The sequence below is a fragment of the Megalops cyprinoides genome, chromosome 25, assembly GCF_013368585.1.
Source record: "Megalops cyprinoides isolate fMegCyp1 chromosome 25, fMegCyp1.pri, whole genome shotgun sequence".
NCBI classification, from domain to species: domain Eukaryota; kingdom Metazoa; phylum Chordata; class Actinopteri; order Elopiformes; family Megalopidae; genus Megalops; species Megalops cyprinoides.
In genome coordinates this window covers 1,230,060-1,256,920 of record NC_050607.1, presented here as the reverse complement: position 1 = coordinate 1,256,920, position 26,861 = coordinate 1,230,060, and the positions used below count along the sequence as shown (strand labels likewise).

Genomic DNA, 26,861 nt, shown 5'->3' with positions numbered 1-26,861 from the left:
CCCGCAGGTAGATTTGGTTTGCAGTCGACGAATTCATACATCTTGACACACTTTTTACAAACAACACAGACAGTAGACAGCATAATAAATATAAAACTGCTCAAAATTCCAATTATCACTAACTAAATTTAGTTAATAATTATATTAAATAAACTAAAAATAAATTAAATAAATAAACGTTGCTTGTAGATCATCTTGGCCAGAATCGGGGAAATAAGCAGGGCGCATGTCTCGCAGTGCAAACCACGCCTTCGGCTTCCCCGCTTTTTCCTGCAGGAGAGCCGTGTAGAAACGACGTGGCCTGTGTCTCTCCCGCAGAAAAGAAACGGTGACAGGCATTGACACAAACATGGGGGATATAAGGCTGCCGAGGCACATGTTTCTGTGGAGCGTATCTGTTATTTACATGCTTGCCTTCGCATCTCTCTACGTTCAGATACCAGGTAAGCGGTGCGTTCCGCATTGTTGTTCGCTTACATCGCTACGCTGAGCTTAGCAAGCTCGCTATCTAGCCTTCTTGAGCAGTAGTTTTACGGGTGATGTTATGAGAATCTGCAGGTACTGTTGGATTCTTTAACATCATAAAACATTATATGAAATGTGTAAGTGGTCACTTTTCTGGTCTGTGCTTGCAAGCGTGAGTTGGCCTGAAAGCAAATTCTTGCAAGCAGATTGAGCTGCTTTCAAAATATGGCTCTGTACCAACTTTGAGTCATTGGATTTTTTCCCATCCCTTTAAGCATATTTGGCTTTGTGGCTGAGACTTTTTGCGACAGTACCTAACGTTTGCCAGCATACTACGCAACAGCGTGTAATATCATTTCCAGTCAGTGAGTCGACTGATATCCGCATTTTCCCTTAGGATCTTCTAAAAGTCCGATTTAAAGCATGGATTTTTGCAAAGCTTGAAGAGAAGCTGTCTTTTTTTAAGATACAGACTGTGTCTCTTCGTTGCTGTAAGAGTAACACGACACTTTGTCCAAAAAGGCATCCCCGTGAACGGCGTGTTGTCTGGATAGTGTATCGCAGGGCTTCAGGCGCGATTAATCGCATCAGGAATAAAGTTCCCCCTACAGAAAACTTGTAACCGGTGGCGGAGTGTGCGGACAGAGCCCTGCCTGGCTGCGCTGGGACAGGCAGGGTGCAGTGCCCGCGATTCGCAGATCATTTTAGATCAACGTTTGTTTGTGTCTTAACTTTCTGTCACGCATTTCATTGTGGACATTATTCAGCAGAGACAGCGATTATAGTCCAGTACTGCAACATTTTATCGCAGGGAAAATCCCAGGTATTGTAGCACTGTTCTATGCATTCACTGGTTTTGCCAAGATACACGCTGACTGCATGCGGTATTAACCCTTTGTAGTCCGCGACTGATCATGTGGTCTGATTACCTGTAATTTAGGAGAAACATAAGGCAACTTTCAGAGAATCGCAAAATGCATGGCAATGCTGAGAAAAAGGTCTAATCTAATCTACTTCTTTGGCTGTCAGATACCCCCGGAAGTTGTGGGTTTCTCCTCGTGTATCTTTGCGTTGGGAGATGAATTGCGCAGGTAACGCGGTCACTGTCAGGGTTGCGCTCGTGTTCATTCCACGTTTAGATTTTTTAATTGGGTATTAAAATACTGCAGATAGTTCTTTCTTCTTCTCTCTCATTTGCTCTTTATTATTTATATCCAATGATAAGTTTTCCTACAACGAATGAAAGCTCGTAGACCCCCTTTAGACCGCCGTTTGTCTATTATTGTAGTTTGACTTGTAGCGCTGTATATATGAAAGTATCAGAAAGCTTTATGGAGCACACTACAGGATTATATAATGGTTAATTGTGAATGGATTGCACAATGGAGAAATGAAAAACAAACAACATTTACATTTTGTCATTTAGGAGCTTCTAGCCAGCGCTGCTTCAGAATAACAACAACATAGAGAAACAGTAATAAAAACACGTCAGTAAACATTTAACTAAGTTTAAAAAATCACATCTACAATTATATTACAGTGTACCGCCTTTGTCGGTAGGGGTATGGTTTGTCTAGTTTGTACTAGTGGAAGTGTGGCTGATCTCGCTGCAGACAGAGCAGGTATGTCTGTATGCCTCAGTGTTTGCTGACCTCAGCTATGCATGGTAGCTGCATGAAGTATTTCTAGTATGGTAATTGCAAAACAAGGAAAAACCGAGTTTCCAATGGATTGCATGTTTTGCAGTTAAATTACAACTGCAGTGGAGCCAATAGTCAGCCTGTATCTTTGCTGCACAGATGTGCACACTAATTCAGTGGAGGAGCACAGCTAGGTAAGAAAGCATTTAAGTTGGGAATGAAAACGCTTTCATGCGGTGGCGGATGTCCTACTGCCCACTTATGTGCAGCAGAAGAACTTGACCTTGGAGCAGTGGTAGCAGCTGTGTGTGGGAGTGCAAAGCAAATAGTGGTCATGTTATTAAGGCCTTGTACTGCACTCTTTCATCTCACATTCACTGATCTTTAAGTAACCTGGATGGGTGTCCTTTATCCTGTATTTACTGTGCCCACTGTATCAGTCAGCTACTCCAGATACAGAACTGTACAGGTATCCGCACAAACCCTGTGCATCATAACACTCTAAAATATGACCAGTGACAGGGAAAGAGTCACATGGCAGCCTTCCCACTTCCTGCCAGGTGTCAGGAAACGTGGGTCACTGTGCAGAGACAGCATTGAGCAAACTGTGATGCTAATCCTGTGAGCGACAATACTGGCATGAGCTCTGCCAAGCACAGAGGTGTCATTTGAACATTGTTTGCTGATGATGATTGCTCTTCATCTCCAGCAAAATGCCACAGTTTAAAATGCTTCCCTGCATCTCATCAGTGCAGTGGTGGTGTGCAGCACAGATGTGGTGTCAGTTTAAACCTTCTTACGAATCTGCAAGTGTGGAGAAGTTGACTGCCCTCCTAATACATCCACACGTCACCTCTGTAGTATGACTGTATTAATTGTGTGTTGTAACTGATTTAACGTTCATTGCAGCTTCCTATTTAACATTTGCTTTTGTGATTGGGCAGCTGCCAGACTAACACGTGCTGCTTGTGTGGGCATGTGTGAAACAACCTGTTGGTACAGTTTGACCTGCTGCCTGAATGTTGGTTGGCAATAATGGTCCATTCTTTGGTCTTTACTGTTGAGAGCTTGTTTTGTGGTTGGCATAAGATACCAAGTAGAAACCCTCACTGCATATTTTAGATTCTTTCACTAATCCCCAGGAAATTCCAAGCCCTTGGCTGGCTGAAGCACCCAGATGCACTGCCCGATTCTTCTGCAGGTCTCTGTTCTTTTAGTGTAGCCAGTGCTGTCAGCAAACAGGCCCCCCACTCTGCAGGTGTAAAAGGAGTGCTCGGTCTGTGCTGTTGCTGATGGGATGTGCAGCCGCTGACCTGTGCCCCGTGTCTCTGCTCCAGGTCTCTATGGAAACGAGGGGATCCTGCCGGCGCGCTGGCAGATGCGCTACACAGGGAAGCCGCTGCTGCAGCAGCTGCAGGACGCGCCCACGCTGCTGTGGCTCGGCCCCCAGGCTGGCCTCGACACCCAGCAGGGCATGGAGCTCCTCTGCCTGCTGGGGGCGCTGCTGGCCTTCGGCGCCATGGTGCTGGAGCCCCTGCGGGACTGCCTGGTGTTCCTGTGTCTGTGGCTGCTGTACCTGTCCCTCTACCAGGTGCGCTGCGGGGGGAGCCGCACCCCCTAAAGAACATGAAAAAATGACCTCCGTTTTACCTTTGGCCAAGGCGGGTGTGTTAACGTATGCATCCAGTTGGAGCTTGACATCATGTGATTTCTAGAAGTATGCTGAAAAAAAAGAACCGCAGGGAAATTGTTGACTTTGATTTACTAAGAGCCCCCCGAGTCAGCAGACCTAACTAGGCTTGTTACGAAGTGCTTGGTATGTCCAGGAAAAGCTTGTACCTTCCATTTATATCCACTAATAGAATAACCCAAGGTGCCTTTCATCTAAAGAGATTCTCAGTTTAGAGAGGACCATGAATGCATGTTGCAACAGATTTATAGGAAGAGGGAGCAGGAATAGGGTTTTGGGCAGCTGTGCTGAGAGGCACATGACGTAGGCCTGGGGAAAGGGGGAAGTCATCAGCAGTGCTGGGGTGGAGTGAGCACAGTGCCGGAGTGTGTCCATGCTGGGCGGCAGTCTGAGACAGGCTGGGGTGCAGTGAGCACGGTGCCGGAGTGTGTCCATGCTGGGCGGCAGTCTGAGACAGGCTGGGGTGGAGTGAGCACAGTGCCGGAGTGTGTCCATGCTGGGCGGCAGTCTGAGACAGGCTGGGGTGCAGTGAGCACAGTGCCGGAGTGTGTCCATGCTGGGCGGCAGTCTGAGACAGGCTGGGGTGCAGTGAGCACGGTGCCGGAGTGTGTCCATGCTGGGCGGCAGTCTGAGACAGGCTGGGGTGGAGTGAGCACAGTGCCGGAGTGTGTCCATGCTGGGCGGCAGTCTGAGACAGGCTGGGGTGCAGTGAGCACGGTGCCGGAGTGTGTCCATGCTGGGCGGCAGTCTGAGACAGGCTGGGGTGCAGTGAGCACGGTGCTGGAGTGTGTCCATGCTGCAGCAGCACACTTACAGTAATTAAATCAGACTCAGTGTCCATTCACACAGGTTTAGGTGATGGCATTAGGCCTGTGACAACTGATAATGTGAATACATTTTGTATTTATAATGTAATAAAACCAAATAATATGATGACCTCTGGATAATGTGTAATAATTTGATAGTGGTAAATAATGTTATCAGCTGAATAAGTTTTCAAGTTAATAATCTTACATATTATATAAATGTAAAGTTATCACATAATCCATTTTTATTACATTATTAGTGCAAAATGTATTACATTATGAACATGTATTACATTGTTGGTTGTTACATGGCCTTTATTCACTTCTGTTGTTCAGAGGAATTGATAAGCAATCTAACCAACAACAGCTGACTCTTTTCTGTGTTTTCAGGTTGGTCAAGTCTTTCTCTACTTTCAGTGGTAAGTGTTCTTTTCTCAGTTCATTCATGGTCTGATTATGAATTAAAAACGATATCCTGTGCTGGCAATTCATAGATTCATGTTTCTGAAGTCTCACAGTGGGGAGCTTTATGTTCATATCTCCATGGTACATTTTTATTGCTGAGTAAAACCATGAAACCTGTGGCCGATCAACTCTCTACCTTTACTGTTAAGTACATTTGCAAGGCAAATTCTCTTGATCCAATCTGCCTCGCCTCTTCTAGATGTGACATGCATGTGGGGAATGTGTAGCACCTGCTGTGTAACGCAGTAAACGATGTAACAGAAGAGCGCTTTGTGTGGGGCGCAGTGCTGAACAATGGAAGGTTGGTCCCAGGGCTGGCAGCGTGTGCTGTGTGTTAGCCTTAGGGGCCTGGGTGGGGCTGCGCAGTGCAAGCAGCAGGTAGGTGTTGGAGTCAGTTAGCCCTGCTGACTGCACCTCCTGCTGCCCGCCGCACACGCCGCTCTGCTGGCCAAAGCAGAGCGTGCCGCCAGTGCTGGATTTGCATGCAGGGGGTGGGGTGGCTCCATAGCCGTTCTCCTGCGTCGCTCACACCGAGTCATGGCCCTGATGGCCCTCAGAGCTGCTCTTAGATGAACTGTTTCTGTGACTGAATATGGCGCTGGAGGCCGTATGCTCAGGCCCATTTCGAGGCCTGAATGTGTGTGCTGACGATGCGCTGCAGGCATTTCCCCCGGGAGTGAGGTCATAGTGTATTCCTGAGGGATCAGTAAGATGCTGTAAATGTGGGAAGATCAGGACTGTGTGCAGATCTTGCCTCCTCCTGCACCCCTGAGTTCCCACCCTGGTGTTTTTAGGGACAATCTCCTGCTGGAGACAGGCTTCCTGGCCATCCTGATTGCACCTCTCAACTTGTTTCGGGGGAAGTCCTCCTTCAAGCTCCATGACGGAATCACCTTCTGGCTGGTCCGCTGGCTGCTGTTCCGGCTCATGTTTGCCTCGGGCGTGGTCAAGCTCACCAGCCGCTGCCCCACCTGGTGGGGCCTCACAGGTGTGCAAAGCAAAGCGTACATCCCTCAGATCAGTGATTGCTTTGATCAGAAATTAAGTGCCTTTTAACTAATAGATAGCTGATAGAGTTCTGTTCTGTATCATCAATATCAGTACAGAACAGCAAAACCATGCATGAAGACTGGTGTAAAGTAGCGTTTTAGTATCAGGCTGTAGTGTTTTGCATGTGTGCATATGTGTGTGTGTGTGTGTGTGTGTGTGTGTGTTTGAGAGAGAGACTTGGAATCTCTGGTTAGTAGTATCGGGGTAACGGCAGCAGTGTGTCCTCTCTGTCAGAGAGGCGTTCGCTGATGGTGTGATGCTCCTGTGTCCCTGTAGCCCTGACGTACCACTATGAGACGCAGTGCATCCCCACCCCACTGGCCTGGTTCGCCCACCAGCTGCCTGTCTGGTTCCAGAAGCTCAGCGTGGTGGGCACATTCGTCATCGAGATCGCCTTCCCCTTCCTCTTCTTTGCACCAATCAGGTGCCTGCGGCTGGGGGCCTTTTACTTGCAGGTGCGCCACACGGCCTGACGGTCTTATCCTCAGAGTCGCCCGGGTGACTGGGACCGGCGGGGGCTGCTCTCGGGGTGACTCTGTGTTCTCTCTCTCCTGCGTTCAGGTCCTGCTCCAAGTGCTCATCATTTTAACAGGAAACTACAACTTCTTCAACCTCCTCACCCTCACCCTGTGCTTCTCCCTGCTGGACGACGACCAGGTGCACTCCTGGCTCGGGCGTGGCAAGAAGAAGAAGGCCAAGAGTACGCCATTTTGGTGTTGTGTTTCTGGCAGATCTGCGCAGTCACAGGGGTTATTTTTAGATGGATTTTCAGTGTGAGGGAAGGTGCTGGAAGGCGAATAGCCCTGTGTGTTTGGACTCTGCCTCCAGGCCCCATGTCTGCACTACCAGTGCTAATGCTACACATGCTCAGGCTTTCTGGAAAGGATGCAGATAATTGTTACCTCCTTGCTCATCTCTCAGTGGGGAAACATTGCTGGGGGCCTGTTAAATATGACTGCACAGCGTCAGGAGCTAATGTAACAGGAAGCTGTGTGCTGTGGCTCGGCGCCCAGTCTCTCCTGGCAGCCTGCCGTGAGTGTGCTACCCTGCAGGACCCGTATGTTATGGGTACTGTAGACTCTCCTTCTGCTACTCTCTCTGTGTCAGTGCATGAGCTGCTGCGTTAAGAGAGCTCCCCTAGGGGTTGGAGGGGTACACTGCAGAGGTTTCTGAGTCCTTCTGTAGCTGTCACTATGCAAGGACAGCTGTGTGTGTGTGTGTGGTATTAAAAGCTGGTAAAGGGGGTTTATTTTTTCAACAGTTTGATTGGCACCCTCACTTCTCTTGAGGGAGCTGAAACATTCCTCTGTATCCAGTAGGTGCATAGCTTTAATTTCAAATGATCTCACTGATCAGTGTAAAAGGCATGAAAGATGTCTTCCTACATTGACAGGGAAAAGGGTGCGTGTAGCCCTGAACATTAATTTCCATTTTGGATTAATAAAGTACTTATCTTATCTTGTCTAACCCTTTCTGCTGCTGGTCCACAGGTTGGCCTGAAACACTGGTCTCATGGACCACCCTCCTGATCGAGCTGGGAGTCTATGCTTTCATCATCTACTTGTCCAAATTATATTTTGAGTTGGAAATCAACTGGAATAACAAAAATGTATCCTCAAAAACTGGTATGTGTATATCTGTATATATGTTTCTGTGTCATGGGCATTATGGAAGAGGGTTTGTTAAAGTGATGCCTGCAAAAGAACTGCTGAACTTGTGGAATTTAACATACCTATTTATAGCAACTCAGTACAAAGTATTAGCTCCTGCTCTGTCTAACTGTTTTGTCTGCTTTTTAGCATTCACCTACCATGAGTTTAACCAGTTTCTGAAGACAGTCACTGTTCCCAGCATTTGGATTGGAGTGCTGTCTTTGACCTGGGAAGTGGTCACAGCCATGTTCAAGTAAGGGCCTCTGTGTCTTCATTCACCCCTTTCATCAGATAGGAGACAGTTCCTTTAAACAGCTCTCTCTGATAAGAACCTTCCAGTGACACAAGAGTCTGAAATGCCTGTTTATAACATGCCCAGCTGTGATTGGCTGTGGCAGTTGTACTGAAATCCAATGTGTGTGAGTGCTCGTGTCAGTGGTACTGATGCTGCGTGTTTGCGGACACGCACGTGTTTGCGTGTGTGTGTGTGTGTTTGCGTGTTTGCGCGTGTGTGTGTGTGTGTGTGTGTGTGCGCTCAAGCCAGTGGCATCTTACCTGCTGTTGTTTAACACTTCAGGTGTGCCTGTGTGAGAGGCTTCTTCTGGAAACTCTGGGCAACTCTCCAGTGGGCCATCATGGCCACTGCTGCTGCAGGCGTGTTCGCTGTGAGCGTGGTACGTTACTGCGCACTGCGCACTGCAGACTCCTTTTATCTCCTACACACTGCGCACTGCGCACTGCAGACTCCTTTTATCTCCTACACACTGCGCACTGCAGACTCCTTTTATCTCCTACACACTGCGCACTGCGCACTGCAGACTCCTTTTATCTCCTACACACTGCGCACTGCAGACTCTTTTTTTCTCCTACACACTGCGCACTGCACTGTAGACTCCCTTCATCTACTGCTTTACGAGGAGGGTTTGTGTTTGAAGGAAAGACTGAACAACTGCTCTATGAGGAGCCTGTTTTTCATTATTACCCTATTTTGTCCACAGGTTCCCTACACCTACATTGAGTATGAGTCCAACAGTAATATCTGGCCAGGTGTGAGGAAGGTGTATGAAGCTGTGGATCGCTACCAGGTGGTCAACTCCTACGGTCTCTTCAGGAGGATGACTGGGGTCGGGGGACGGCCAGAGGTGGTGATCGAGGGCAGCATGGACAGAGTGACCTGGACGGTGAGAGAGAGCTGTAGGCTTGTGATGTCATGGTTTTCCCTGCTGTTGAGTGGCAGCCCAAAGAAGAGGCTAATGCTTCTTGAGTTCCTCATTGATATTAATATTTCAGATAAGTAATAATAAGTAATAAGTGATATTCCAAACTGTGGGTTTTGAAACTGAAAACATTCACTGTAGCTGAAGTGTCACAGTGTCGCAGTAATTTGAGACACGTTCTCCCTCCTCTCAGGAGATCGAGTTCATGTACAAGCCGGGCAATGTGAGCGCGCCCCCCCCAGTGGTGGCCCCCCACCAGCCGCGCTTGGACTGGCAGATGTGGTTCGCTGCCCTGGGCCCCCACACCCACAGCCCCTGGTTCACCAGCCTGGTGCACCGCCTGCTGCAGGGCAAGAGGGACGGTGAGACCCGCTGCGTGCAGTAAGGAGGACCACAGCGCCACTGAGTGTGCAGGAGGAGATATTACACTACATACTGCAGTGTCTAAATACTGTGTCTGTGCAGTGTAGTATTAAGAGTATATGTAGTAGTATTGTGACTATGCATTATAATGGACAGTATTCATTATACTGGACAGTAGTATAATGTACTATTATAGTTTGCGTGTGAAACAGAATTAAAGCTGGGAAGCAAAAAGGGCCAGTGTTATTAATACTCGAGTGTGTGTTTCTCAGGGGGATGAGGTGAGCAGGATTTGTAGCGGCTGGGGGGAATGTTGGATATGAGTTTGTGCGAGTTTGTATGAATAGATTGTGTATAAAATGATTGTGTTTGAATAGATGGTTATGGGTGTGTGTGCTCCTCCCTGCAGTGATTGAGCTGATCCAGACAGACGTGTCCCAGTACCCCTTCAGTCAGCAGCCCCCCGCCTTCCTCCGCGCCCAGCTCTACAAGTACTGGTTCACCGAGGCCAGTGAGGATGGGTAGGGGCCTGTCTCTCTGCTCTCACACCACTAAAGAGCGGTTTCAGTATCTGCTGCAGAGAGGCCAGTCATTCAAGAGGATGGAAAGACCGAGTCTGTGTGGGGAAGGTTGCAAGGGATAATATCCTTCAACTGGAAACTTTTCTTTAATCTTCAACTGCACTATGATTTGATATGTTGCAATTTGATATAATATGCAGAACTATGTCATCCTGTGTGATTTCTAAGAAATGGCAGAGAAGCTGTTCATGCTGTCTGTACAGTAGAAACACAGAGTGCTGTGGTTTATTTGATACTAGTAGTGTCAGCTTTGGTGTGTGATGCATTTCAGGCCTGTAGTCAGTCACAGGCCTGCTGTCACTCCCTGTGTGTGAACGCTGTGTCTGTACAGGTCGCCTCCTCAGCAGTGGTGGAGAAGGCAGTACGTGGAGGAATTCTATCCCACAGTGCACCTGGGAGACCCTGTCCTGGAGGGCCTGCTCAGTCAGCACGGGCTGAAGGTAACCTGCTCTGACACCCCCCCCCCCCCCCGGGTGCGACCGCACAGACAGGCTCAGGCAGACTGCAGCGCTACATTGCCTTCATGTACGTGCAGTGCACCTGTCAGTCTCTCCAGCTTATGAGCTGCTAGTCAAGGGCTCCGTGCTGTCGCGCAGCTGAGAGGTAGATATGACTGAGCCGGTCCGCTTCGAGGCCAGCGTGGGCCTCGCACTGCACCCCTGTCACATGACTGGGGGAATTCTGAAATTCAGTCGTGTGTGGCAGTGCTGAATGTGTCAGTGTATGTATAGTGGTGACACTGCTCTCCCACAGGACAAATGGTGAAGTAGGGCTTTTTGCAATATGGCAGAAATTGTTTGTGGTGTGAAGCCCTTTTTTTGTCAGGTGTATAAAGGGAGATCAGTAGGTGTGGGGAGATGGTGCTGTGTGTGTAAAGGGAGATCAGCAGGTGTGGGCTGATGGTGCTGTGTGTGTAAAGGGAGATCAGCAGGTGTGGGCTGATGGTGCTGTGTGTGTAAAGGGAGATCAGTAGGTGTGGGCTGATGGTGCTGTGTGTGTAAAGGGAGATCAGTAGGTGTGGGCTGATGGTGCTGTGTGTGTAAAGGGAGATCAGTAGGTGTGGGCTGATGGTGCTGTGTGTGTAAAGGGAGATCAGTAGGTGTGAGCTGATGGTGCTGTGTGTGTAAAGGGAGATCAGCAGGTGTGGGCTGATGGTGCTGTGTGTGTAAAGGGAGATCAGCAGGTGTGGGCTGATGGTGCTGTGTGTGTAAAGGGAGATCAGTAGGTGTGAGCTGATGGTGCTGTGTGTGTAAAGGGAGATCAGTAGGTGTGGGCTGATGGTGCTGTGTGTGTAAAGGGAGATCAGTAGGTGTGGGCTGATGGTGCTGTGTGTGTAAAGGGAGATCAGTAGGTGTGGGCTGATGGTGCTGTGTGTGTAAAGGGAGATCAGCAGGTGTGGGCTGATGGTGCTGTGTGTGTAAAGGGAGATCAGCAGGTGTGGGCTGATGGTGCTGTGTGTGTAAAGGGAGATCAGTAGGTGTGGGCTGATGGTGCTGTGTGTGTAAAGGGAGATCAGTAGGTGTGGGCTGATGGTGCTGTGTGTGTAAAGGGAGATCAGTAGGTGTGAGCTGATGGTGCTGTGTGTGTAAAGGGAGATCAGTAGGTGTGGGCTGATGGTGCTGTGTGTGTAAAGGGAGATCAGTAGGTGTGGGCTGATGGTGCTGTTTCTGTGTCCCTTTGTGAAGGATAAGGGTGTGGTCAGGCGTGCTGCAGACACCGCGCTGCCCCGGGCCCTGAGGCAGGTGAGGGAGGGGGTTCGAGGCCTGCCCGCCCCCCTGCTGCTTGGCTCCCTGTTCAGCACTGGGGCGGCCATCTGCCTCCTGAAGGTGCTGTTCTCCGGGACCCCTGCGGGCAGCCGGCCCAAACCCGCCCCTGCGGAACCAAAGAGCAGGAAGCCCAAGGAGGAGTCCCCACCCGCCCCCGAGAAGGAACCCAAGGAGGAGTGCAAGCCCAGCGAGGGAGAGAGGGAGAACTCGGAGGAGAGAGCGCTGGACTCTGACAGGAGCCCCAGGAAGAGGAAGTGATGCGGCGGTGCGGCTCCTAAGTCAGGAAGCAGAAACGAGTGCCAATCCCAAGTGCCCTTTCATCTGCCAATCCTGTCAAAGCACCGCCCACCCCCACGCTGCCCCTCTTCCCCACACAAACACACATTCATTAATGCCTTGCACTTCTAGCTATCATATGCCAGGGTGGTGATGCTGCACAGTGAGCTGAACGTACCCCAGGCTAACTTCTGAATGTCAGCAATACAACAGCACTTGCAAAGGGCTGCTTGCACAGGCCTTTCTATTGATCTCCATCCAAACAGCAGGCCTCTTTAATGCCTGACTCCAGGGAAAGAGAACCTCCAGTGCTTCTCTTCATCAGTCTTTAGTTTTATGTTTTCCATTCAGGGATTTCCTCCAGGTTCACTTCTGTGGCTGTGGGACATTGTCTGTCAGCACTGTCCAACCTGAGGAAGGTCTCTCCTCTTCCTCTCTGTACACAGAAGCTGTTCCTGCTTTCTAAGGTCAGCCTGTCTAATGTCTCTCCCTGCCTGCCACACCTGCCTGAATGTCAGGATTGCAGCCATTGTCATGGTAAATTCTTCCCTGCTGTTGAGACTAGGTTAGGCCTAGATATGTATATTAATGTTACATTGTTTGTAATACGAGATTCAGAATCTTCTGCTGCATTCATATTTTTTCGACCATATGTGACTTCAGAGCTTCAGGACATCACTGCTTTGCCTTTTGCCAGCCTGCTGCCTTCTTTTTGCCACAGGTTTGCTTAATCTCAAGCAGATTCTACAAAGCGTTGAACACTTTGAAAGTGTTGAGCAAGTGTTGAGTAGTAGTTTTTCAGAGTGTTTTATAAGGTGGCCTACCTTGGCGCCATGGAGACAGCACCTCAGGTCCAGCGCCTCATGCTTGTGTTGATGAGGGCAGAGGAGTTATCAGTGGCATGCTGTCGTCCTCCACACAGGTAACAGTGGCATGGCACTTATACCAATGAATGCCTATTTTTTGCTCTGCACAACCAACATAAAACCCCACAAGCCAGAGGCTGCCTGCATAATCCACTGCCTGTTTTCTATATTTACTGTTGGAAAAGTTAAGATCTCTAGGAAGTTTGTCCCAGTAGTGTGGAAAAGTAAAGTTTCACAGTTTGAAGGATTCAAGTTCATATGTTGTTGCTGATATTTTACATGGATGTTGATTGGTCTGCACACCGTGTGACATGTCTTAGCCAATCATACGTGACCAGGGGAATTTGAGGAGAGAGAAAGAACGAAGTTGTGTGTGTGAATCACACCTTTATGAAAAGCTGTAACTGCCATGATCTCAGGTGGGAGGGTGGAGAGTGTAATGGCTCCCGTGTTACCTGCAGTTTTGAACAGGCATCCCTTCCACTGTGTAAACTCACCTTTGAGTTTGCTTCCTGGGCCTCTGTGTTCGGCTGTCCTTCTCCTGCTTTGCACTTTATCTTTGTGGCCTTGGTTAACTGTTGTATGGGGGTTTTGCTTTAATTTGATGCTTTAGAAATTGTGTTGAAGGACTACTCATTAATTGTCCTGGAATACAGTGACAGTAACGCAGAAACCATTGAAAACTTTTACACTTAACAAGCTGTTTTACTTACCTTTTTGGAGGGTGGGGGGCCTTGAGCTTAAAAGTTTGAGATGTGTCTTTCTTTAGGGGGAAAAAACCCAAAACTTGATACCATAGATCATGCTGTCACCATCATTACATACTTTCCATTCCATGACAGGTCTGTAGAAAAACGGTTTTCATTCACATTTGCAAAACATGCTTGATGACCCCAGAATTATGTTTGTGTGGCTGAGTGTGTGATGAGAATGACTGGAGATTTTGTTGTCCAGTATACTGTTTCTGTTGTAGGTGTAACTGATCACCATGACGCTACTGAGTCTTGTAGAATTTTATTCTCAGATTCCACATCCACATTCTGATGGTTGTCAGCATGCAGCTCTCTGGGGTTTGTGTGTATATATTTGGTTTTTGATACTTGTGTACACATACTCTTGACACTAATGTGTTTTTTTAGGATTCTGCACTTGTTACTACTATGCAAATATGAGAAAGACTTGCTGTTTTCAATAGTTAATATGCATTTGATTAATGAGAGACAGATATGCAAAGAAAGCATTTTCATGTTCTGTATGATTTATAATAAAGATTTGGAATATTACTGACATGGTAATTTCATCAATCCTTACACCAACACAAATTTTATATTTCTCATCCCAGTTGAATTTCTACTTGACAGACTCTTTCATATTGTTATAAGTAATTTGGGTGTTTTCCTTTCAGCGTATTGGAGCTAAGTAAAGAGTGATACTGCTTTAGACTCCATGCAGGTATCAGACTGCAGCTGCTGCTAACACGGGGGTGGAGAGGGACCAATACTCCTGCATTTCTGCATGTGTTTGTAGATAAGAGTATGGGCCTGGGGCTGGGCTTAGACAGTGGATTTTACAGAAAGGGCACCAGGTGAGGATGGAGGACACTCAGTTACACTCAGGCCTTCAGTTACTGTAATGGAGAGTCTGAATGTGACCAATGGCAGGTGACTGTGGGTCCTGCGGGCACTGCAGCTGCAGATTAAAGCTGTGTGGAGTGAAGCTGATTGGCTGCGTCGCTCGTCCTTTGAAGCCTCACTGAGTGGCTGCTAAGGCAGGATCCTCTCCTCACCAGCACAGCTTCCCGGGACAGTACTTGTCAATCAGAGACTGGTAGTAGGGCTTCAGCTTGTCCACGTCCGGCAGCTCCGAGCTCTTGGTGTACAGGTCGAACTTGCTGTGGAAAAGACCACCGCGGTGGAGAGCTCGTCAGATGGCAGCACGTAAGGCTGACTGACAGGCGAGTAACACTCACATGGTCTGCTGATGCAGTGAGCTGTGATACTGTGGGCAGCGGTGCTGACAGCCCCGCCTGCCACAGCGCGAGCGGCCTGTCCTTACTTGAACTCCTTGACCCAGGGCAGCATGCTGAGGTCTTTGTCATTGCAGAGGTGCATGTAGTCCCCGTGGGAGTGCCATGGGTAGAAGGAGTGGAAGCGGATCATGTAGAGACCCTGTGAGGACAGGTGCAGAGAGCAGCTTTCACACACAATGCGCTGTCTCCCTGCGCGTCTCCCCCCTCAGGAATGAGCGTCCATAGCATTCCTTTTTCCACTCACCTCCTCTGGGATGGTGCATTTGTTGAACTTCATGACCCTGTACAGATATTCTGGGAAGAATGTGAAACACAAGTGAGCAAGGACAAGGTCCTTCTGTGGCAAATGGACAGACAGCTATTGCTGACTCTACTGTGTGACAGTACCATATATAACCACTGGGTGGCAGTGGTGCATCATGAAAACTCAGGCAGTGTACCTGTCTTAATTTGAAACTACTGTAGAAAAGGACAGTGCCTTATAATAACTAAGACAAGGAGGCATGGGAGAATCTCTGCAGCTTTAGAATGAGTGGCCCTTTGCTTCACATCTCTGCGTCTGGAGGCTGACAGGAAAAGCTGTTTGCCAAGATCCCTTTATAACCTCAACAGATGTCAGATCTGAGGACACGGGAGCAGAGATGCTTTCCTGTTCTATCTGGAAAACAATGAGCAGAACTGGTGACCTCAAACAGGCTTTGCTGCTTCCTACAGCAGACACTCCCTAAAAATTATGTTCTCCATGTGGCACTCATGAAAATGCTAGCTGAATGTGTCCTTAAAAACACGGGTAGTTTCTCTGGGACAATTCAATACTCGTTACATCATCTTGACCCTTACAGTTAGAAACATTATGCCATCACATTATTGTCATTTAGCAGACGCTCCTGTCCAGAGCAGTTTATAATAGCTTACAGTTTTATCTATTTAAACAGCTGGAGAGTTACTGAGGCAATTGTGGGTTAAGTACCTGGCCCAAAGATATAATGGCAGTGTCCCAGCGGGGATTCAAACCAACAACCTTTCGGTTACGAGCCCTTCTCCCTTCTGCTACATCCCACTGCTGCCCGTTGTCATTGTTAAAGTATAATTATAGAGAATAGAGAATTCTGTTAAAGTATTCTCATGTCCATACACTTGTCCACTCTAATCGTAGGACCTGCTGGAGATGACAGGCCAGCGGTATGAAGGGTAGCGTGTGAGTGGAAGGGCCACTCCATGTCTCTGATTTAAAGGATGTAAAATGTTTAAAGGACTCACCATCATGACCCCATGACATGAGCACATTGTCAAGCCCACAGCTGGGTTTGTATATTCCATATTCAGTGCTGGGAGGGTGAGGACAGAAAGATGCATTCAGCATACACATTTCTCTGTTCTTTAGCACATTGGTGTATGAATGGCCTCTCTCCCTGGGGATAAGAGGCTGTTGGAGATCAGGGTTGGGTGTGTGGAGTGAGGGGAGAGCGGCAGGTCACCGTACTTGTAGGAGGGGTTTTTCTCGTCAGGGTTGTCTGTGAAAGTGGAGTCTCTGAAAACGATGGAGTTCTGGAACCTGCAGCCCACGGGGAAAGTGTCCCCCACCACAGCCCACTGAGGAAATACATAACCCACACACTGAGCACAGCAACCACGCCATCTAGGGGCCAACTCGGTGTACTGTAGAGTCCACTGCGGGCCAGTTTCGTCTGCCACGATGACAAGCAGACTTATGAAGACATAGATAGTACTGTAATAAGTTCAATGTAGTTTTTTGGTTAATATTTCACAATATTTTTTATTTTATTCCAGAAACAAGACTTCAAAGACTTTTCAATCTGACTGCAGATTAATGAAAAATCATTGATGATCAAACTATACATATAATACAGGAGAATGGGCAAATGTTTCAGTGTTTTACTCCATCATTTTGAACATCGTAGCATTGTTAAGAAAATAAAAATTCTGAGCAAATCTGAGCTTGGACTAAAACTGATTGAGTTTGTCATTATGATGGGTCTGTTAATTATGAATAATTTCATTAATTTGAAAAAGAAATGTTCATCTTATGACAAACTGTAGTGGTGCCTTATAAGGCACTCTAACTATAGGAAAGAATAATGGCTTTAAATACTACTGTCAAACCATGATGTCAAAGAGTGGGGACGGGCACCTCTGGGCCACAAGCTGCCCCACCCCTGGCTAAATGAATGATAATCTGATCCAGCCACAGAGAGGTGGGGGAGGGGCCTGCTCACCTGGGGCTCCCCCCACAGCGCCATGATCTTCCCAATGTCATGGATCAGTCCCACCAGCTGGAACCAGTCTGTGAGGGAACGGGAGACATCACTGCATGAGCTGCCTGTGCAGCCCGAGGGGGGCGCTGTGACACAGCGAGGCGTGTGTCTGCTGGCCAAGCCAAACAGGAAGAGGAAGAGCCCTGACACTGCGGCCACTCACATAGCAGTAAACCAAGACCACCCTGCCGCTGAACCACCAAAGCCTACTCTTCACTCTTCTGACTGAGTACATGCAGCCTGAATCTGCTCTGAAGACGTGTGGGATTTTAAAGACAGCTGGAATGTGTGTTGGTCTGATGGCGTTGAGCTGACCCGCAGTGAGAGACAGCACCTGCAGAGATGTGGAGGGTGGCGGGTGTGGGGGTGACCCCGCTCTTTGCAGAGATGTGGGGGTGACCCCGCTCTTTGCAGAGGTGTCGGGGTGGCAGGTGTGGGGGTGACCCCGCTCTTTGCAGAGATGTGGGGGTGACCCCACTCTTTGCAGAGATGTGGAGGCGGCAGGTGTGGGGGTGACCCCGCTCTTTGCAGAGATGTGGGGGTGACCCCCCTCTTTGCAGAGATGTGGGGGTGGGGGTGACCCCGCTCTTTGCAGAGATGTGGGGGTGACCCCGCTCTTACCTTTATCCGGGTGCTCCTTGCGGATGCCCTCTGCTGTTTGGAAGGCGTGGAAGGAGTTGGGGAAGTCCACGTCGGGGTCGGACTCATCCACCAGCTGGTCCAGCGCCTCGATGCTTTCCATCACCGTCATGCTGGTGCGGCTGCAGGAGGCCCAGGATTCGTGCTGCAGGGACACACACCATGCACATCGCACACCGCACACGCTCAGTACCACAGCAAAGCTGTCACTCACTCCCACCGCAAACATACTCAGGGTCCATATTCAACCCTTGAGTAATTAATCAACCCCTGGTTGTATTTCACCCCTAAACTCTTCGTCAGTCCTTTGAAGAATGTGTAAAAGACAGGTACTCCGTAACATTTACAGTGCAGTACATTTCCTTGAGCTGAAATGTGGTGTTATTGCAGTGGCACTGGTGGTAAAGCACACGCACCTTCTGTTTGACGAAAGCCAGGCTTTGGTTGGTGTGCATCAGTCTGTAGGTGTTGTAGACCCTCTCGATAAGATCTCCACTCTGTCCCAGATACAGACCCAAACTGTCACACATGCAGTGTATACTGAAAGCATATGCACCTGTTTTACAACTCAGATTAAAGTTAGTTTAAGCATTTCTTAAAGCTTCTCAGGATTCCCATGGGACAAAAGAAATTTACCTCAAAGTTCCTGTATTCACTTTTGTCTTTGCCATCTTTCAGTTCCGGATCTGGCCGATATGCCAGCGAAGGGTCTGGTCCCTTATAAAAAAACAAGTTTTTTGTTGTTTTGGCCAGCATGATAAAAGCTGAAAGAAAGTCTCGCCCTCTGGAGATCTGAACACTTAAATAACTTAAATACCTTAAAATCCAAACTTTAGTTAATGCATTCACTGTTTTATTCATTCATGCCTTTAATTGAACCATTTATAAATGTACACTCTAATACATGCTGCAATATTTTGTAATTATTTTCAATTTCATAGACAGCAAAATACATTCAAAAATAGTTCTTCATTCTGGTATATTTAGCCAAATATAAACTATGTTAAAAATAATATGTTGTTACTCATATTAATAATGAATGTTTACAAAAAAGATATACGTACGATGTTGACAACTCGCATGGTGTGCTGTTGCACTGTCCTGGGTGAAACGTGTGTGTGCTGACAGTCCTAACGCAGCGCTGCCTTCCTGCGCTATATATCTGACCTGTTTAAAGGATGAACTATGAGGTGCATAACCCCCTTATGGCACACAGTGAACAGTGACAGTTTAACTGAAGGCTGCCCAAACACTGGCGGGACTTCTGGCAGGAGCTAATGGCTGAACTCCAAGTCTTTGCCATCATCACTACATCAAAAGTAAGATTTTAACCCAATTCTCAAAACATCGAACCGAACTGGTCAGCACTGGCTAGACAATGACTCAGTGGTTTTGCTTGAGGCAATATTATTGTGTTAAGTTGTGAAAAGCTTGTAATGACTTCTATACCATTTAATTACTTTAAATACAAGAATAGTATATGCATTTATGTGTATGTATATGTAGATATGTATGTATTATGCCTATTCTATGCTTGGGAATGCGTTTTCACTTTTTCTCCAGCTGGCAATTTTTTTTCATATTTTTTCTCTGCACAATATGTGCTCTGTCCAGAATTTGGTATCTGTGCTATTGCAGAAATTCCCTGTGCTCTATATCAAAGCGGTTTTGATTGATTTATTGATTTACTGATTGATTGATTGTATAATGACAGAAGTGTGGATCATGGAAAAGGACTGAGCGTTAGCACTGGGGGCGGTGGGGGGTATCTCTGAAACCAGGTCAGGCAGAGAAAGGAGAGGTTGATGTTGCTGACACCTGTATGTTGTGCTGCCTATAAGCCTTCTAACAGCACTGTCAACTGCGCTCAATGGCTCTGATGTCTGATTCTCCATTTTGGTGACTCGATCCTTCAGATTCTACATTAATAACTACAGCAGAATCCACCTGTCTCTCCTTCTCTAGGCTCTTCCACTGTCCTGCCCAGATTACAGTAGCTCTGTGCTGGCCTGACAGATCAGTCCCCTTGCCTGCACTGTAATGAAGTATTGATAAGGCCTCTCCTTTTCCTCTGGCTTCAGGTCTTTTTCATGGAAAGCTCGAAACACTGGCCTATCTTTATTTGTACAGCCATTGAGGTCATACAGTTTTCCAGCCACGTATTTTCTCATAAGAACGAGGTTAGAGACCTTTGTGTGTTCGTCTCTTCACACCCCTGTTTGCTATTGGTCGACTCTGAAGGGGCGGGCTCTGATATAACAGCAAAACACAACATCCTACAGCATTGCAGAGGAGAGCTGCTGAACCTGCCTTTTAAATGACAATAATCACTTAAACATCACCCAAAACAGACAATTAATACCACAGTTGTTCATAAACATTCATTCTCATGTTTGATCTTGTATTAGAATGTTTGACCTGCTTGCAATGCGTTTCTCTGCTGTTGCACGTAAGTGCAACTCTGCAGCCCTCCCCCAGGGGTCGCTCTCAGCTCTCCCTCTGGGTGAAAAAATAAAGACTGCTCAAAAGGATGTCGTTGTCACCCTGTGATTTATCTGTGTGATTTTTTTAGTCTATTGTTGCTCATTGGACTCTTATTAATTGCTTCCTAAAACACTCCTATTCCTTCCCTTTTCTGAGCAGATATGTATGCCATCAACTCACTGTGGGTTAAAGTAAAAATAACTGAACATGGTGTAACAAAAGGGCATTGTATTTACCCTTCATTTATCTTTATTGTGAACAATGCACACAGCTGTGGATCGCAGTCCCAACCCACTCCAGACTCGTCTGGATTAAGGTAATACAGGCTAACTCATGTGGTGGTGTAACGGCCAGGACTTGCAGTTGCCCTTGTCATTTTTTCCATCGGCAGTAAAGCGTAGCCAGTTTGCTGGGTGGGGAGGGCCTCCGTGTTGGACTGCACGTATTTGGCAGTGGGGGTGATCTCCCTGGCTCTGCTGGAGGTGTCTGGGGGACGGCGTGGGGAGCGTGATGCTGAGTCACGCCATGCTCTGTCTGAGGAAGGCTCTCATGACCTGGGTGTTGATGATGTCACAGGCCAGCTGAGCACTGCTCCATATACCACTCTGTAGCTACCTCAGGTCTGTCACGCCGCTCCAGTTTCCGCTGGGATCTGTATTAAAACATACACACAGATATTATTTCATGAACAGAAAACAGAAAAAGTATGTAACATAATATGCATTCAACTCTTTTGGCATGTTTTTTCCCTCTGAATATTGAAGTACAGAACTACATACATATTGAGCCTAAATCTGTGCAGCTGTCAGAGAACATGCTCACCAAGTTTCATATTGTCTTGGTGCTTAGTGTGCCTGGTGGAAGTAGGCTGTGTATCACAGACGTCTCTGAATGGCTCTCCTGTTATGTATCATTGAAATGTTGACAGTTCATACAGTTTCAGGAATGAACTCCCTAATGGTCTCTTATCATGTGTATTTGCCTAATTTCCTGAAAATAAAGTTGAACAAAATAAATATGTAATTACATAAGTAAACAAATTATAAGATAAATTTAAAAAATGCTGCAAAAACAGTTATGTAACCACTGGTTGAAATACTATGCCTTGAAACCATGAGGTTATCTTAATCTCTTGACTGTGAAGCCCTCAAACCCTTGAAATTGAGGCATTCCTGTAATATCTTGCCATTACTCAATATCACTGAACCAGTGAGTGTTATGTCATAATCATAATGTTTAGCTAACTCTAAATCATGAAAACAAGTACAAGTGACACATACCTGAACAAGTGAATGTGAAATGTGATCTTAATAGCAGGGTACTTTAGGCCTACCTCTACTTCAAACAGTGTGCTTCTGTGAAGTTGTCCTCCAGGTCATCTTCTGAAAGTGGTACTTTTACCCTAAAGTGAGTAATGACAAATCCATGCACTAGTCAGTGTAAGGCAGGTGGGAATGTTAGAATAGGCCATTTAAAGGTGCCCTACATTTCCTCTTAAAACCCAGGTCACCATGTATGACTCCATGGCAATACCATGTCGTTGTTTTAAATACTCCACATTACTTAAATGTATCTACATCAGCAACTTCTATACCTGTTTACCAGTAAATAAAGAGTAGCCCCTGAACGCACTGCGTTTCTGTGGCATAAATGCTATATTGGTAATGTGGTAATATTGTGGCCACGCACCAGAGGCTGTTCATCACCGCACGCGCGCGAGCAGTGAGGCGATGGCGGTTTCCTGAGGAAGGAATTTTAAAACACTTTAACATTGTAATTTTGTACGTCTTGAAATACTATTTCATAACGACAGGGCAGACTACATTTCTTTCGGAAATCAAATTTCTTTTTAACAACTAAAGTAAGGCTGTCCTGAACTGAAGAAAAAATCCTTTCGTGGGAAAACAGGTTAAGCAAAAATGTTCAAATGTTGTGAGGAGATTTCGTGGTGTTTGTTTTATTAATGTTTCGAACAAAAGTACAGAGGAGGCTGTTTGTGGAGCCAGAACAAAGTCTGAGCAGGTCGGAAACATCGCCGTAGAATCGATTTTCAACAGAGCAAAATTACATCAGACACGGATCCGAATGATTCCTAAATGTGTTTTCTTTTCTCAGATACCACCCAAATCATGACAAACTGCCAGCAATCTGCCCGCATGTTAAACCTCAAAACTGCATCACTTCAAAGGAAAAGTGTCAACATTGAAAGGTATCAGTTCTTGATCAATTCTGCATTATTTGGATCGCCAGTTACAAAACTAATGCCTTCAACTTGCAATTTTTTTACTCCTCAGTAACAACCTAAATACGTTTTTCAGAATGAAGTCCCCTTACGCAGCTTAAGTACGTAGTCAAGGGGGGTTACCGGAGTGACCCATTTGGTACTGGCAAAAAGTAATTACTTTGATACTGAGGGAATCGTGTGTTTCTAGTATACACGGTTTTATTATTCCTCGGATAGTCGTCATGGAAAATCACTGTGGAATACGGAAAATGACTTGCCATTCTAATAATGAACCCATCTTTTGTTGACGTTGCATTTGCACATTTTAGTTCGAGGGGAAAGTGCAATCAGTTTAATTCAATAACGTTATTTTGACTCACACCCCACTGGAGAAATACAGGAAAGCAATGTGTGTGTTACGTGCTTTATTTTAGTAGTTATGTCCTGAGTAACTAGTTTCACTCATCAGCAAATCAGTTTTGAAAAGTTAGTTAGATAAACCCTAGCAAGTTCTGTTCCCCTGCTGTTCCTTAAAGCAATGCGTAAGAATGCTGGCATTATGGACAGAAACAATAATGAGGGCCTTTGCATGCCACCAACTAGATGCTTCTTTGGTTCAGCTTTAACTTAATGGGGAGCAGAAGAGGCAGGCTCACTTCAGTAGTGATTTAGTGGAATTATCCCCCAGTGTGACTGACACACAAATACCCAAGAAAAGAGACCCAGATGTAACTGACTGCATTTATGTAATTGGTACTGAATAAATGTTAGGAGGAGGTCCTTGAGGAAATGGTTTAAAAGTGATTGGTTCCTGTAGAAAAAAAAAAGGAAAAAGCCACGCTTAAAGTTAAATGTCAGTTTAGCTTAATGTGGTTTTCTTCCTGTAGGCACACCCAAGTGTATCATCCAAGGGCACTAAGCCCATACTGTGCCTTTGGTGTGATGCCTTTCATTTCCATGTTTGTAGAATTTCAACAGGTATAAGAACACAGAACAGGTCATTCAGTCCAGAGAGTTCACCATTCTGTCTGTAGTCTAGAGTGTATGTAGCACTATGTCATGCCTGGTCTTGAACTCTCGAAAGGTCTCCGCTTCTGCTATAAACCAAAGTAAAGTATTCACGGTATACCTGACCCCTGATTCCTTCCAGTAGTGTCAGAGGTCAGAGGTCAGCTCTCTCTGCCCTTCCTTGCCCCTGTGCAGCAGAAGTACTTGAGGATGACGGGGAGTGTGAACACTCCTGGAACATGGAGAATGAAGGAGACAAAGACTATAAGAAACTGCTGCCTCATTTTGTGTGTTTTTTTTTATTTGCCTGTTCTCCATTTTACTTTGTGTTTTAGTTTGTCCAGTTTATTTGGCTGTGAAATCACATGTAAATGGAATTCAATAAGAAGTTTATTTGATGTGGCTATTAGTCTGTTCAATTGAGGAAATACAATTTTAATGTAAGGTGAATAGCTTTATGCATGTATTGTCCAGCATGAATCCCCTCTGTGTGACGCTGTCAGTTCCAGCAGTAGCACACCTATGCAGCTGTTTTAATCAGCGTCTCTACAAGGCTCAGCAACATGTTTAGCAGGTTTTTGCCTTTGCACATAGTTGGGAAACCCAAAGTATTTTTAGCACAGACCTGTCTTTGCTCTGACACTTCTTCAGGAGACAAATGACAACATCACAGTCCCTCCTTCCAGAGTCACGAGCATGGCCACGCCCACTTCTGCCCCACCCACCCCCAGACACATGGAGCATGATGGCGTGAAGGTGAGGTGAACGTGACTGAAACCACGGCCACCGTCTGCAGCTGCAGGTGGGCCAGTTTAAACCTGCCGTCAGACAGGGGTTGGGATGCAGTTCACAGGGCTGCTGTGCTGAGCAGGTTTACTTTGGGATTTAGGATCAGGTTTGCTTTGGAAAGTCTCTGTGGAGAAGCCTGCATAGGTGAGAGTGGGATGTGATGGGTTGACAGATTTAATGACTCATGAGTATGTGTCAGATGTTACGAGGTTATGGGTTAAACCATAATGAGCATCTATATTCTGCACCTAGCTTATAATCAAACCTCCATTTCCAGCTATGACTTTTCCATGGCCGACTTACAGAATAAATAGCAACAGGGAATTTAGGAGAATCATATTTCAGTATTATGCAAATAAGAAAGTACATTATTGCTATATGTTTGAAAACCACATTGGAATGTGTATCCTAAATTATTTTGAAAGTGAGTCATTAATAAAAATGACAAAGAGTGTCTATTTATATTATCTTAGTGGTGTTGTATTGTGAAGTTCCCTGCAAGTGTATACAACATAAAGCTGCATCTCAAATTCAGGAGATAAATCACTGTAACCTAGGTGACATCAGTCATTGACTCGGCCCTTTTTCAGGCCTGAAGAAGCCGCTCCCTGAGGCGTTTGAGACGGAACAGCTGATAGTTCTCTGAATGATGCAACTGCAGGTTGAAATTTCAGCTTTCCCGCAGTGAGCCCTGTGGCTCCTTCATAGCCACGGCTACAAGCCCAGGAAAGAGCACATGACCCAGGGAGGGGTTTTCAGTTGCATGGGATGGTTGCAGTCATTTTAGGAATGACTGTGGGGTAATTCCTGTTCATGTGCTTTCACTCACCACACCTCGCAGATTTTAGGGCAATTCTCTCAAAGTGAACATCAATTATTTTGACAACAGTACCTGCCTACTGTACTCTTTTTATAGGGATATGGAAATTTAGGTATAAAATTAGTTTGGTAACAGTTTCATTTCCTTTCCATAGTTTCTGAAAACATTTTCAGACCGCATGCTTCTGTGCCTGTAGCTGTTACACTTTCAGTGAGCTGTGACCTTTCCCGCTACACCTGCGTACTGCCAGGTGAAGGGTTATTTCTGAAGTGATGCCTCTGTGGAGGGCACAGAACGCCAGCACTGGGGCCTGGTCATGCTGGGAAGTGGGCGGAGATTTTCTTGTCCTTGAGAGATGAAGTGTGTCGGGGGAGGGTGGGGTGGTGGGCCACTGTGGTAATCCCTCCTCCATGGAGTGGCAGTGTGTGTAACCCACACCGGGCTGAAGTTCGGCGCGTGGGCTTCATCGTGGGTTCCTTTTCCGCAGCTCTTACTGCGCTCATGAAGGCTGCCTGCAGCCTGTGGCCATGGTGAGGTCGCACTCACCGTTTTGCTACAGTTTTTTGCAGCTTTGTGGGAACTACAAATAGGATTTGGTATGAAAAACCAAACAAGTGATGAATTGCATGTACAAACTTGTTTTTCTTCTCGATGGCATCTTGGATTGGCAGGACTGTAAGTTACACTGAAAATAATAATAAGCAGATTTGGCTGGCTGGCTACATTGAGCCTACATGTACCATTTATGTGCTTTTGGGCTTAATTGTGATGTGGCAGGTGCTCAGTTTGCCCTGCTGGGACAAGCAGCCCTTTAACATGAGCCTCTGAGATCAAGGTGACCCTGAAATCCCCCCAGATAGCAGGGTGACCTCCCGCAGTGTCCTCTGACTAGCGCTGGCAGGAGTCTCCCCACAGACTGGTCTGTGAACAGACAGGTGCTGAGCTTGTGCTGCCGTACTCCTGGTCACACATTAACAGCTGCTCAGGCCTGATTTTCCACATTAAGCTAGAGGGGAATGCGTATTTCACCGGATGGACGCATGGAAAGAGTAATCTTCTCTCATCTGTCAATCCAGTCAGTTCTGTTGCATTTCTGAGATTGCAGGGTGATGGGTTTGAGTATGAAAAAACACTCTGAATTTTAGTGATACATTCTCTTCACGTATGAGGACACACGGTCCACATTACTTTTTCTTTAAGTCTGCTGTATGTTGCTGTGGAGGGTTTCCTACTGGCTAACTTGGCATACTGTGGTGTGGCCTTTAGAACTGCCAGCCTTGTGCATGCAGAGAAACCTGCTTTGTACTGTACATCTGTGGCTCCCTTTTATCACTGATGAGATGCATAAGTTATCCTACAGCTGTTCACACAGCCAGTATTGAGTAAAGCATGCTCTGTGTATGCTGCTGCCGGCAACAGAAAGACTATCCCAGATTACTGTAGGTAGTGCACAGTGAGAGCAAAAAGGCTTCGCTCTGGGAAAGGGGGAGGGAAAGAAATAGGCCCTCATCTGTTTTCCACTGGCAAAGACGCCTCAGAGCTCTGCCATGGTATGGGATTAAGTATTCGGCTTTTTAGAGTAATGCACAGAACTGAAGTATTATCGGGATTTATCTGAAAATATTCAAAGTCAGGATATTGAAGAACCGTCTGTCCAAACACACATAGACAGACACAAAAGTCTATATTTAATAAAAAAGAAACAATAATAGGCACACATATTTTTTATCTCTTTTCAATGACAATTTTTATTGC

General features: G+C 46.5%; 2 protein-coding genes across 2 annotated transcripts; one reads left to right on the top strand and one right to left on the bottom strand.

Annotated features, from left to right (window-relative positions):
- Positions 1 to 281: 281 nt before the first annotated feature.
- lmf2a (lipase maturation factor 2a) lies at positions 282 to 12,880 on the top strand. The gene is made up of 14 exons (XM_036520416.1): positions 282 to 443; positions 3,443 to 3,696; positions 4,992 to 5,020; positions 5,861 to 6,054; positions 6,393 to 6,571; positions 6,678 to 6,816; positions 7,607 to 7,741; positions 7,916 to 8,021; positions 8,346 to 8,442; positions 8,767 to 8,949; positions 9,179 to 9,347; positions 9,758 to 9,869; positions 10,261 to 10,369; positions 11,615 to 12,880. Exons 1-14 carry the CDS (start codon positions 350 to 352, stop codon positions 11,951 to 11,953), a joined length of 2,139 nt encoding a protein of 712 aa, XP_036376309.1. The 5' UTR covers positions 282 to 349; the 3' UTR covers positions 11,954 to 12,880.
- Positions 12,881 to 13,528: 648 nt separating this feature from the next.
- Positions 13,529 to 18,969, bottom strand: miox (myo-inositol oxygenase). Its single transcript, XM_036520417.1, has 10 exons — positions 18,846 to 18,969; positions 18,418 to 18,498; positions 18,198 to 18,278; positions 17,764 to 17,926; positions 17,104 to 17,171; positions 16,350 to 16,459; positions 16,127 to 16,194; positions 15,111 to 15,160; positions 14,893 to 15,005; positions 13,529 to 14,728 (listed from the first exon to the last, which is right to left on the bottom strand). The coding sequence occupies exons 1-10, from the start codon at positions 18,861 to 18,863 to the stop codon at positions 14,620 to 14,622; spliced, it is 861 nt and encodes a 286-aa protein (XP_036376310.1). The 5' UTR covers positions 18,864 to 18,969; the 3' UTR covers positions 13,529 to 14,619.
- Between the last annotated feature and the right edge of the window lie 7,892 nt (positions 18,970 to 26,861).

Coding starts and splice junctions, on each gene's coding strand:
- lmf2a (XM_036520416.1), top strand. CDS start 350: ATGGGGGATATAAGGCTGCCGAGGCACATGTTTCTGTGGAGCGTATCT. Junction 5,021..5,860: donor GTCTTTCTCTACTTTCAGTG/GTAAGTGTTCTT, acceptor TGGTGTTTTTAG/GGACAATCTCCTGCTGGAGA. Junction 6,817..7,606: donor CAAGAAGAAGAAGGCCAAGA/GTACGCCATTTT, acceptor GCTGGTCCACAG/GTTGGCCTGAAACACTGGTC.
- miox (XM_036520417.1), bottom strand. Junction 17,927..18,197: donor TGGCTTTCGTCAAACAGAAG/GTGCGTGTGCTT, acceptor GTGTCCCTGCAG/CACGAATCCTGGGCCTCCTG. Junction 17,172..17,763: donor CAAGGAGCACCCGGATAAAG/GTAAGAGCGGGG, acceptor GTTCCCTCACAG/ACTGGTTCCAGCTGGTGGGA.